Source organism: Athene noctua, chromosome 21, assembly GCF_965140245.1.
Source record: "Athene noctua chromosome 21, bAthNoc1.hap1.1, whole genome shotgun sequence".
Lineage (NCBI taxonomy): Eukaryota > Metazoa > Chordata > Aves > Strigiformes > Strigidae > Athene > Athene noctua.
In genome coordinates, this window is record NC_134057.1 from 3955692 (window position 1) to 3967870 (window position 12179).

General features: G+C 41.0%; 1 protein-coding gene across 1 annotated transcript; it reads left to right on the forward strand.

The window, feature by feature from the left end:
• Positions 1-16: 16 nt before the first annotated feature.
• ECD (ecdysoneless cell cycle regulator) lies at positions 17-11066 on the forward strand. The gene is made up of 13 exons (XM_074924415.1): positions 17-224; positions 347-464; positions 673-760; positions 2381-2559; positions 3278-3470; positions 4338-4466; positions 4967-5092; positions 5789-5874; positions 6644-6750; positions 7607-7784; positions 9181-9248; positions 9376-9596; positions 10190-11066. Exons 1-13 carry the CDS (start codon positions 35-37, stop codon positions 10406-10408), a joined length of 1902 nt encoding a protein of 633 aa, XP_074780516.1. The 5' UTR covers positions 17-34; the 3' UTR covers positions 10409-11066.
• Positions 11067-12179: the final 1113 nt, after the last annotated feature.

Consider the following 12179-nt stretch of genomic DNA (forward strand, 5'->3'; position numbering starts at 1 on the left):
CCCGCCCGGCCTCGGGCCCGCTCGGGCCGGCGCCATGGCGGGGCTGGGGCGGGCGGCGCTGCCCGAGGACGCCGTGCGGTACCGCCTGTTCGCGGCGGCGGGGCCGGGCGGCGAGGCCGAGCTGCGCCGCTGCGCCGAGGGGGCGGCGGTGCGGTTCGCGCCGCTCCTGGCCAGCTACATCTGGCAGCGGCAGCCGTTCCGCCTGCGCTACGTGCCGCCGCGGGGTGAGCCGAGCCGCGGGGACGGGGCGCGGAGGGGCGGCCCGGCCGGCGGGAGGCGGCGGCGTGTGGCGGGGGGGAGCGCGGCGGGGCGCTGAGCCGCCTCTCCTCTCTCTGTCCCCGGCCAGGCGAGACCCCGGAGCACATCGGCGGCACCACGCTGTTCGGGGACAATGTGGAGGACGAGTGGTTCATCGTCTACCTCGTCCGGGAGATCACCAGGGAGTTCCCGGGGCTGGCGGGCAGGTAACAACAGCCGCCGCGGGCCGCGCTGAGGAGCCCGGGGGTTGGGGCGGGGGGGCAGCGCCTTCCCCGACGGGGGCTGACGGGAGGTCGTGTCTTAAAAAAAAAACCAACAAAGGTGGAACCTGCCCTTAGTAATTAGATTTAGAAACACACGTTGTTGTGCTGTGCGAGACTTTCCCTGGTAAGAAAGTCATTTCTCCTTGGCCAGGATCGATGACAACGATGGGGAGTTTCTCTTGATAGAAGCGGCTGATTTTCTCCCAAAGTGGCTGAATCCTGAGAACAGTGACAACAGGGTGAGTAAAACTAATGTACCGGTTGGCCAGTGGCTCACAATGGCCTTTTACTTACCGGTTGGAGTTTTCTCTTGCACCTCTATCCAGCCAAGTGGTCTGACTACCACTGATAATCCGGAGCGCTATCTATCCCTTACTTGTGAAGAAACCTCTGGTCAGGGCCCAAGACTTGTTTTAATTAACAGCATATTTTTTTCAGCAAAGTCTGTTTTGGTTTTAATGAGCTTCTTTACTCTTGCTGTGGACATGGAATGAGAGACTTTAACCACTGGAAACCTCTGATACTTGATTCTGCTCTGCATGCTCTGGCACAGCGCTATGCAGAGTGAGCGCATCCTGAGAATTTGCTCTAGAGGTATCTGGAAATTGCTACAGATACCAAGTGGTTCTTCTAGAATTGGTTTGTTGATGGAAGGAGAAATTTCTTACACTAATATCTTCTTACACTAATGGCATAACATTCATTTGGAGACTACAGACCTGCCTGCTAGGCTGTGAGTCTGTGGTGTTCAGCTAGATCTGACTCTTGCACATAAGTCCCTCTTTGAGTTGTTCCATAATGCAGAGCTGACTACACTTTGTAAAACTTGCTATTCATGGTGCCAAATGCGAAGGCAGTGAAGCTATCGTGCCATTGATTGATCTGTAAAACCAGTAAGTTTGGCCTGCTTTCTGCTTTCTAGGTTATTGGAGTGTAAGGAAAGCTTGGATAACATGGCAGTGTAACACAAACATACCACATTCCTCTCCTCAGGAGCACTCTTGGGATCCACCTGAGCTTTCTAGCTCTGCTATAGCCACTTGGATTTTTTCTACCTTATTCTCAAGTGCTCAGGCATGAGGGTTTGCTACCCTCAGATTGGGGAATGCTCGAGGCTGGAGTCTCTGCAAGGAGACAGACTGGGTCTGGTGCAGGTGAATTAATGAGCAAGCTCCTTCACCCGGAGTCTGCAGCCAGATCACCTCACTAGATGACTGCTAGTTACCGAGTTTCTTGACAGTGGATTTAAATGGAAAGAACTTACTTTTTCATTAGCAAAGATCTGTTTAATTTTTTTTTGTGTCTGTCACAAGACTCTTAAAATAGGTGGAACATGACACAAAAATGAATTTCAAACCTGTATCTGAAGTAGCAGGCCCATATTTTCCTTCCCTTTGAGGGAACAGACAGAGTGAGGGAGTTGACAGTGTTATTATGTTGAGTTATTTTCTTAGGCTTGGGAACCAAGAGAGGTCACATGTAACACCTGAAATAACACTTTTCAGGCCCTGTCCTGTTCTTCAGCAGTTAGGTTATGCTGTCTGATTCTCCTGATCAGCAAATCTCTAGCTGAAGAGAAACTTTTGGTATTACTGTTATTAAGGAAACAAGATACATTTGACCAAACATGTTGCAGTTAAAATAGGGTTTTTTATTTACTGATTGGATCATGGTCTCTGGCATCTGTATTTACCTCATCTCCTATTTTAAAAAAAATCATGCTGTTTCCTGCATTGTTTCTCTATTTGTTCTTCAGTATTCTCTGTGTTTAAACAGATGCATTTGTATTTGAAATTAAATTTTCCATTGCTTAATGTGTGGCTATTCTTATCCTGTCTGAGACTGTTACTATCTGCCAGGTGTTCTTTTACAAAGGAGAGCTGCACCTCATCCCGCTGTCAGAGCCCCACGAGCAGGAATGTGACCTGTCTGCTCCCACTCCAACGATCTCGCAGGCATTAACGCTGTTATCCACCCGTCCTGAGGAGTTCCTGGCTGCAGAGCCCATTAGAACAGCAGTGTATAAACGCATCAGTGGGTATGTGGGGGGTTTATTTCGGTCTTCTGCATCAGTAAGTTTAGATTGTGAGCTGTCTGGGGTACTTTCTTGGATTCATTTTCTTGTTAGGTGTGATAAAGTTGCTGTTTTTTCAGAAACCACCAGCTAGAGGTTTTTCTGTGGCATCCTTCTAAAGAGGGGGACCAGCGCGTCCTCTAGGCTGTGCTGTGACTGGTTCACTGCTATGATGCCACACCTGAAAATGATGAATTATTCTTCCTTCACATCCTTCTTGTACTAAACAATTTGCAAGTTCTGTGAGCATTTAGGAGCCCTTTGTGGGGAGAGAAAGGGCAAACTAAAATGTAGAACCAGCATGCTTTTCAGAGCGTCAGCTTGTCACAGGTCTGTTCAGCACTGTACATGATTTTTTTGCAAGGATATTCCAGCATGAACCAGATGATTTCTACACTCGGCGCTGGACATGTTAGTCAAGTTCACAGTGATTCATCTTACTAATGTGGGGATTAAATTTTTATTAGCCATATATATGTGATATATATATAGATTTAGATATATAAAACCAGACATTCCAGGTGTTAGATTAGCTGAGTTTTAATTTTAGGTTAAAATAATCATCTGGCATTTGGCCCATGATATAGATTAATATTAAAGTGAAAATGGGAATGTGAATTAAAAAAGAGTGCTTTGGGTTTGCAGTACACTTAATACCCTCTGCTGCTATTGTATGATACAGGTATCCTGAGAAAATTCAGGCCTCGTTTCACCGAGCCCACTGCTACCTTCCGGCAGGCATAGTGGCAGTGCTGAGGCAGCGCCCTTCCTTGGTGGCTGCAGCAGTCCAGGCCTTTTACCTGCGAGATCCTGCAGATCTCCGAGCGTGTCGCTCTTTTCAGACTTTCCCTCCAGACGAGCGTGTGATGACTGTAGTAAGTGCTCCTTCTGATGCAGCTTCTCACTTAATTAGGTTCTGTAACTGACGGAGGTTCTGTGGTCATATGATACAAATATGTGGATTTAATTTTTAAAATAAAATGTTTTCTGGTTTATTTTTTTATTTTGATGCTGGACATAAATTTCCAGTTCGTTATGTCAGTAGCTTTTCTTTCTTCAGATTGACATAGCTAGACTTTCAAATGGCTATTTGTGAGATAAGTGATTCTGAAATCAGAGGTTACTGCTAGTATTTCCTCTGCTGAAATGCTAATTGAGTTCGTTCTGTGATCAGAGCAGTTTGACAGCACTTCCAGACAACACCAGGAGTTGCTCTCAACTACCCCTGGCTGTTCATTCCAAGGCTTTCCACCTTCTCAGCTGTGCTTACACAGTTCTGTGAGAGCTACTTTATGAAGTGTTTCATGAGCATTGTCCAAGCAGTGTTGTATCTGGTATGTTTGCATTACAGAGTTATACCCCTCGGCTCCTGAAAATAAGCTTGGAAGTCAAGTTGCAGACTTCTAGACTGTTTTTGAAATCTCAGTTTCATTAATTGGAAAGAGCCCTTACCTTTTTCAAAATGTACCACGTTGGCAGGAATACTGAGGATTTGTTTTAATGTGTTAATTAGACTGAATGAAGTTCATGTTTATTTAAAGATCTCAACTTGGAATATACCTCATAAGATCTGAAAAGCAAAGGCAAAGGTAGCTAAGATGTATTTTGAATATGATCTCAGGTATTGTCTGTAATATGGGTGCTTTAAAACAAAATTTAGAGGAAACTGGTGGTAAGTTGATTCCTGTACGCAGCACAGTCACGCTGCAGTGAGTGGTTTTCTTTTGCTCTGTTTTTTTCAGGTTACTTTCACAAAGTGTTTATATGCACAACTGGTCCAGCAGAAGTTTGTTCCGGATAGACGTAGTGGATACACGCTGCCCCTCCCATCTCACCCTCAATACAAGGCCTATGAACTGGGCATGAAACTGGTAATTATTTGTTCTGCATTTTGTACTTAGTATTTTGTTTGCTTGTTTACATATGTCCAAGAAATGACTCTTTGCTTTTTAAGTTGCCCACTTGTACAGAAAGATGCAAGCAAATTCACAGTTACCATTTTTCTGGAAGTACCATATCGTGGGAGTTTTACAGAATAGAGCACTCTTAAATAGATTATAAGTACAGGTAAAGTCTTACATGAGGAGTAGCTTGTGCACTACAGATCTGTTTCTAGGTTGCTTTGCCTGTGTAGAGAAACTTTGCAAAGTCAAAATGGTCCTTTATTGCTGCGGAAAGACAGATTCCAGCTTCCAAAGCAAGGTATTGCTACCTGACATATAGTTGGTTTTGGCACCTGCTTCTCAAATGGCAGCATCAGGAGCTCGATGGTTGTCAGTTCTTTATGCAGTTGTTTAAAAATGCACTTAAATTTGTGATCTTGCACTTAAAATTGTGATCTTGAGAACCTCATGTTGCATCTCTTATACAGGCTCATGGCTTTGAAATTTTGTGCTCCAAGTGCAGTAAAGTATCTCCCAATTCCAAGAGAAATGTTTTAAGGGGTCCCTTGTGGGAAAGATTCCTCAGCAGCCTAAAGGAGAAGAATTATTTCAAGGTGAAGCTCTGTGTGTGTGTGTATGTGTGTGTGTATGTTTGGGGATGAACCATTCGTCTAAAGAAAGGGGAAATAAAGGAAACCACCACATGGCATGAACCCATTTGGGGCCATGTAAGTGTATTTTTCGTTTGTGTGGGTTTTGGGTTTTTGTTTGTTTGTTTTTTTAAAGGTGCTTTTACCTACTTACTTGAAGTTTGTAGACTGGACATAAATTGACTACTTATTTGAAGGTTATAAAATTGGACAGCTTGTATCAGAATTCTTAGGTTAATATCTTGTAAATATAGGAAAAGGGGAATATTTTTACGGTACTGCAGTGCCACTTCTCTGTTTAATTCCCAAACACCAAGACATTCATTCACAATTCCTGCACGATTGTAACCTGGGCATGGTAAATCCACCCTGTTGTAAGAATCTTGGTGTTATCTTTGACATAGTATTATCTTTGATTGTTTTTAATGTACACCACAGGATATTGCAGCACAAGACTTCAGTTTATATTTGGCTATGAAAACACCTTATGCCCATTTCCCATATTCTGTTCCAAGCATACATGGCAAAGCACTATTACTTGCTTTGATTTTTCTCAGCACTAAATTTCTGTGGCAAATAGTCATCGTTATGAAACCTGGCTGTGAAAAGGAAGGGGAGGGAGAATTCTTTAGATTCATACTTGTGGCTTGCATTAAATAGGGACAGATGGAAGGATCTGCTCAATACGTGGAACTGTTGCATATGGCAGAAGATTACTTCCAGCAATCTGTTACCAAGCCAGAAAGGTAAGAGCTACTTGAAATTCATGAGTAATCATACACAGTACCTACAAGTGCTTTAACTTACCTTTTTAAATACTTGTTACAAAAAACCTGAACCCTTTTCTTCATTGTACATTTAACATAGATGCTGTGGCTTGGACATATGGGTATTTATTGCTCTAGAAGACTCTACTAGTAGAAGTTATTGCTTGAGTAACTATTTATCTTGGTTTTGTAAAATGCTAAGCTATTCCAAGTGGGTGACTGAAAAGCATCATTTTGTTGGTCGGCTATAGAAGGTGTTTAAAAGCTTCATTGAAAAGCAATTCCAGTGAATAATAACTACAGAGCAATTTGTCTCCTTTACTCAGGCAGCTGGCTGTGGATTTCTCCAAAAGATCAAATCCAAAAACTAGATCATGGCAAAAATATCTGAGGGTTTGCCAGCTCATAATATCTTGACTGTTAGTTGCTTGAATTTCCGGTTTGTGCTGTTTGGGATCTGGCCATCCTAATGTTTACCAAGACAAAATAAATGTAGAGAACAAAGGGAACATGAAAAGTGGGCTTTGGAGCCATCAACAAGGAGTTACAGTAATTGACTGTGTCTTGTTTTGGCTGATACTGAGTAGCATTCTGGTACTTCCCCCCAATTCACTTATCTTTTTGACGTATTTGCACAGAAGGAATAATGAGGAATTTGAGTGAAAACCTGCATGTGGAGTGTGTAATGCCATTGGCATTGTAATGCTAGTAAAAATCCATTTGAGCAAATTGAATTTTTTCCTTCTAGCTCTGTTGAAGTGAGCCCAGGTGATGAAATCTTGACATTGCTACAGACAACAACTATTGATTTGAAGGAATTTGAGAGAGAAGCTGCTAGTCTTCCTCCAGAGGATGGTGAGCAGGATGGGAGGGTGGACTATTCCTACCACAAATGATTATTTGTGGAGGGAGAGGGTGAATGTTCACAGCACTATACCAGTCTCTGTTTGTACGTAGTTGGTCTCCTATCGTGTGGCTGCTAGAGGTGGTGTTCATGGGCTGTCATTTCAGATTGAGGCAACCAGTTCATAAGCCACAAAGCTTGGGGCTGTGAGTTGGCGAGATACACAATCCAGTTTCTGGTTTGATAGCACTGGATCAGTAACACCTTGCACACTTACACCAGATCAAGTACCATGTGTCAGCTGTCTACCAGACAGAAAGTATTTAAACATTTGATAATGATAAACCAATTTCAATACTGACAATACAGAATTAGTTACTCTCTGGTCTACTCTGATGGCCTGTATGAGACCAGCATAGACTTTATATAATACATTTTTTTCACTCAGTTGACAGAAATGTAGTTGTTGCCAGCGTGCAGTACAGATGACATCTGTATTTCTGAATGATCCATTAGCACACGTCCAACATTCAGTGTTCATGGTCACAGTGGAAGGTTGGATTGGCTCTCCCTTTACAGTGCAAGCCTTTTCTTCCTTCATTTAGTGGCATAAGGATTGTCTGTGACTAGAACAATATCTGCTAGTTTGAAGCAGTATATAAAGCGATGTTTTAAAGTAGTAAAATGAAATCTGAACACTCTTCTTCCCAGCCTCTCACTGCGTTACACCCTGTGTTATCCCGTATCAGCGTGAAAACAGTGTAAAAATAAGCTACAAAATGCTAGCAGTGCTCTCAACCGTCTGGATTAGGCCTTGTGGGCTAACAGACTTGTGCAGAATAACAAATACGTCCTATATTCTTTCAGATGACAGTTGGCTGGAGATTACACCAGATGATCTAGATCAGATGCTGAAGGAGGCAAGAAATGAGTCCCTTCCTTCCGCAAATGAGGATGAGCAGAAATACGACTTGGAAGCAGTTGCTGAAAGTATGAAGGCTTTTGTATCCAAAGTCTCAACGCATGAAGGAGCAGAAATGCCATGGTAGTAGTATTTTTAAGATCGTGTCTGCTGTAGAATGGGTTTCCATTCTGCTTCAGCCCTTTGGTTGATTTTGTAATGCACAGAATCAAAGTTAGAAAGTGTTCTACTTAGCAGAGGCCTGGAAGAAACCCATGTTAGTAGTGAATACATAGTTACTTTTAAACCAGCTTGGTGACCACTCTTGACACTGGTGCAGGTAAAAATGCTGCAAGTTGTCCTGTTTTTCAGCACTCGTATTTAGTTTGGTTATGTGGGGTTTACCTTTTTTATTTTTTAACGCTTTTAAGTTGAAGGCTTATTGTTGTTCGTTATCACAGTTCTTAGCACTGTTACTAAAATGTGCAGCTGAAGTTCTTTTGAGCTGAATTTTTTCTGCTATGAGGGACTATTCACACTGCTGAGATTCTTCTGATGAGGCTGTGCAGAAATAAAAATGAAATTTAAGACAAGGGAATCTGTGAATTAAGACTGATTTTTGTGGTACAGCTGTATTTAGATTTCCTATAGATTAGTATTTTGAATATACTAGGCCTGCTTTTGCACCACTGAAGCACAGACTGTACACATAGAGGTAGGAGAAAAGAATCACTGTGGATCCCTCTCATTGTTCCCAATAGTGGAAGAAAAGTGCTAACTGAAGATAATAAACTATTTAGACAACAGCAGAATGCCACTAGATTAATTGCTGAAGTTAAGAAAGTGTGTGTGACTGTGGTGTGAACAGGCCTTAAATTTTTTTGAAAAAAGAATGAGGTAATAGCAAATTGTCTAGGTTCTTTTTTAATAGCTTTAATATTGAGACAAGAACGCCATGTGAGCTGTATCAAAGAGTATAAGGGTTTACTCAATTTATGCTCTTAACTGTTTGATCCTTTTTTAATTACCTTTAAGTGTCAATGTCTGAGTTATAATGTAGGGTTTTTTCAGTTATTTAAAAAACAAACAAAAAACAACAACAAAAAAAAGGCAAACCACTGAACCTTAAGAGAGGCCAGAATGAAGCCTGTAGTGTTCTTTCTAGGCAGGAGGCCTCAGAGATTCTCAGCTTTTTAAATCTTTGACTGAGGTGTACTACCACCACTTTGTTCCAGAAGGATTCAGGCACGATTATTTTGGTTCTCTTCAGTGCAATTTTTCTTTGGTCACAACAAACAATTAAAACTGTTGGGTGTATTTTCTCTCTCATTCCTCTACTTCTGCCAGGAATTCCTCCACTTGCTGTTCCACTTCTAATTCATACAGGCCTCAGACTTCTAAACATTTCCCAGACTGTCAGTTCAAATGTCCCAGCTTCAACCTAGGCTTGGGAGAAATCAGTATGCCATATGGCTTATGCCTGTGTTGGCTTATGCAAGCATAAAAGCTTTATTTATTTTAAAATATTTTTATATTTCAGGTCATCTGATGAATCCCATGTTACCTTTGATGTAGATTCTTTTACAAAAGCATTAGACAGAATTTTAGGTGAGATTGCTTCTTTGTTCCTTTTATCGGAGTATCTCATGGTTATTTGGCTTCCCTGGTTTTCTGATCACCCACGGGCACTGTGCTTATTTGCTTGTTATCTGTACTGACACAAAATAATGCACAGGGGCAGACTCAGAAGAGCTGGATTCTGATGATCTGGATGAAGAAGAGGAGTTTGATTTCTTGGATGAGGATGAAGAAGACTTAGATGCTGAAAATCAAAGGGAAGACCAGAAGGAATCACCTAACGAGCTTATAGGCAGTCTCAAGTCATACATGAATGAGATGGACCGTGAACTGGCACATACCAACGTTGGCAAAAGCTTCACTGCCCAAAAGAAAGGGGTAAGTATGTCTTGATTTCTAGTTTGTAGCAGAACAGTTTTGAGAGCTTTATTAGAAAAGAGGAAATATGCTAAAAGTGGTCGTTCTGAGTAACATGGTCAAAAACTTCTGTCTTCTGATTATATGCTAACTAATTATTAAAAAAAATGCCACGTGCAAGCAAAATGTGCTGCAGTTGCACCATGGGGTTTGTTTTTTTTTTTTAAAACAAAACAAAAACCAGCTAAGCTTTAACTTGAACATTGTTTCCAAGACTTAGTTTCATTTCCCTGTTTTACCCTGTTTCAGTAGTAGGCAGGCAGCTGCAGCTTGACTTCTTGAGTTCCTGTAGTAGATTACTCCCATAGGAAACTGAGCCAGGACTCAGTAACCCTCTCTGTCCTTCTCTTGGAACTTAATCTGTATAATGGAAAGCGATGATTTTTAACTGGCATGAGCATTTGGTGACTAAATTCCTGTCTGTCAAGAGAGTGTGGAACGTACTGTATTTCATTGGCTGCAAAACTTTTCCTTGTTTCTTTTCTCTTATGGTTTGTCTTTTTTTAAACCTGTTTATACAATTCGATAAAACTTGCTCTTTATACTTACTATAGGCAAGTTCTGTTAATGCAACTACATCTCAAAGTGCTGGCCCTGATTCCGGAGCTGAAGATACCGAGTTGACACCAGTTGATGTGGATATGAACCTCGTAGCTAACCTGCTTGAATCCTACAGTGCTCAGTCTGGACTGGCAGGACCCACCTCTAACATTTTACAGAGCATGGGCGTGTGTTTACCTGACAATGCTGATCATATTGGCTCTAATAATTGAGCAACAGAATAAAAGACTCTTAATTCAGAAAACGTGGCTGATTGAGAAATGAAGCACAGAAAGACTAATAGTATTTGGAGGAAGAGACAAAAGGTTTGAATTGAAAGCATTTATGTATTAGTGTGTGACTTTAAAGATACAAAGTGAATTTACCTGCAAAAGCTGTCTGTTTGGATACTCTCTTGGATAGAAATCAGATTTTTCCAGTGCTAACATGTTTTCAGAAAAGTGAAAAATCATGTTGTGGCTTGACTGAAACTTTGATTATAAAACCTGTCTTCAGTTTTTCAAATCAGTGGTCCAGTTTGCCATGAAATGTCCTTTGAAATGTCCTTTTACTAGGTGGTTTCAATATCTGGAAAGCAGTTCATGTTCTGAAAATGCTGCTGCCTTCAGGGGGAGGTAGAGGAATACCATATTACAGGAACAGTGTTCTCCTGGGGATTTGGGAACACTGGTTAAATGTTCAGCAGACGCTTAATTGCTTTTCCAAAAGTACAGTGCTTCATTGTAAGCACATCTAATAATTACTGTAAGAATCTGTTCTTTATTAACCAGGAGGATTTGAAGAGTAATTGGATTGAATATGTAAATATTGGCTATAAGTATATTTTTGAATTTATTTAAATAAAACCTGAAATACAACTTGATTATTGGAGATGGGTTGTTGTTTGGTTGTTTTTTTTTCTTTGAAGGTATGCATAACTTCCCCAGTGCAGTATTGGAAGTTCTTGGAGCTAAAGCATTTTCATAATTGGGCATTTTTTGAATTCCGTTATTGCTGAATGTTGGTACCGTGCCAGTGGTAGCTGTATATGAGCCCAATCTGAATAGTTTTGTTTAGTTTCTCAGTGAAAATGTAGCTAGAAGGCGTTCAGCATGTTGCGTTCACATGGAATGAAAAATATATTCTAGATATGAAAACTTAGTTTTAACAAGATAAATTTGAAGTAATTATGTAGAAATTCTTGATTTACAGACAGCAAGAACACAGTCCTGCCAGATCTGAATTGGTTTCTATGAGTCTTTTCATTATTTTTCCTTCCATACAACAATTAAGTGTCTTAACTGATAGAAGAGCTCATTGGTTGAGTTTTTGGGTTTTGTTTGGGTTTTCTTAAACATGTTCACAAAAACAGTATTCAGTCATATAAAAGCCTGATTGATCCTGAAGGCATACCTGATTACTTTTAAAGGACTGAATTATTACTGTTATTGTTATTATTATTGATGTTGTTAGTCTTAGGGTTTGGAGTCCATTTAGTTGAAGCCTTCATTTTAATTTTTTTGCATGTTAAGTGTTGGCATTATTTTAACTGACAAAGCAGAATGTAGCAAGATTTGTTTCCGTGTAGGACTTGGGCGCTTGTTGGATGATGAGTTTCAGTATCTGACTGCTGTGACAACTGAGTTTGACCAGTGCACAGAGAATTCTTTGGAAGTCATGCATTGGCATAGTTTCATTGAAACTTGTGAGACTCTGACAATGTATAATGAATGCTTGTTTGTTGGCTTCCCTACTGATCTATGCTTGTGGGTTGGGGTTTTTTCCAAATTTTTGTTTGTTTTTGTAAATGACAAGTATCTGGTAAAATGCTGGAGTACAGCATCACAAATATTGGGAATTCTATACATGAATGCACGGAATGAATGTGGCTGAAGGGTATGATGCTGTGCTACCTCCCCATTTGTCCTTCCATCAATGTTGTAGAAATTACTTTGTCAACAGTTTAGGGAGAGTTACGGGCAAGTTGGCCGAGGACTAGAGATG

Bases quoted from the DNA above. Each gene is read 5' to 3' on its own strand.
- ECD (XM_074924415.1), top strand. From the start codon at position 35: ATGGCGGGGCTGGGGCGGGCGGCGCTGCCCGAGGACGCCGTGCGGTAC. The intron at 465-672 runs GTAACAACAGCC...CTCCTTGGCCAG, and splicing joins TTCCCGGGGCTGGCGGGCAG to GATCGATGACAACGATGGGG. The intron at 2,560-3,277 runs GTATGTGGGGGG...TGTATGATACAG, and splicing joins GTGTATAAACGCATCAGTGG to GTATCCTGAGAAAATTCAGG.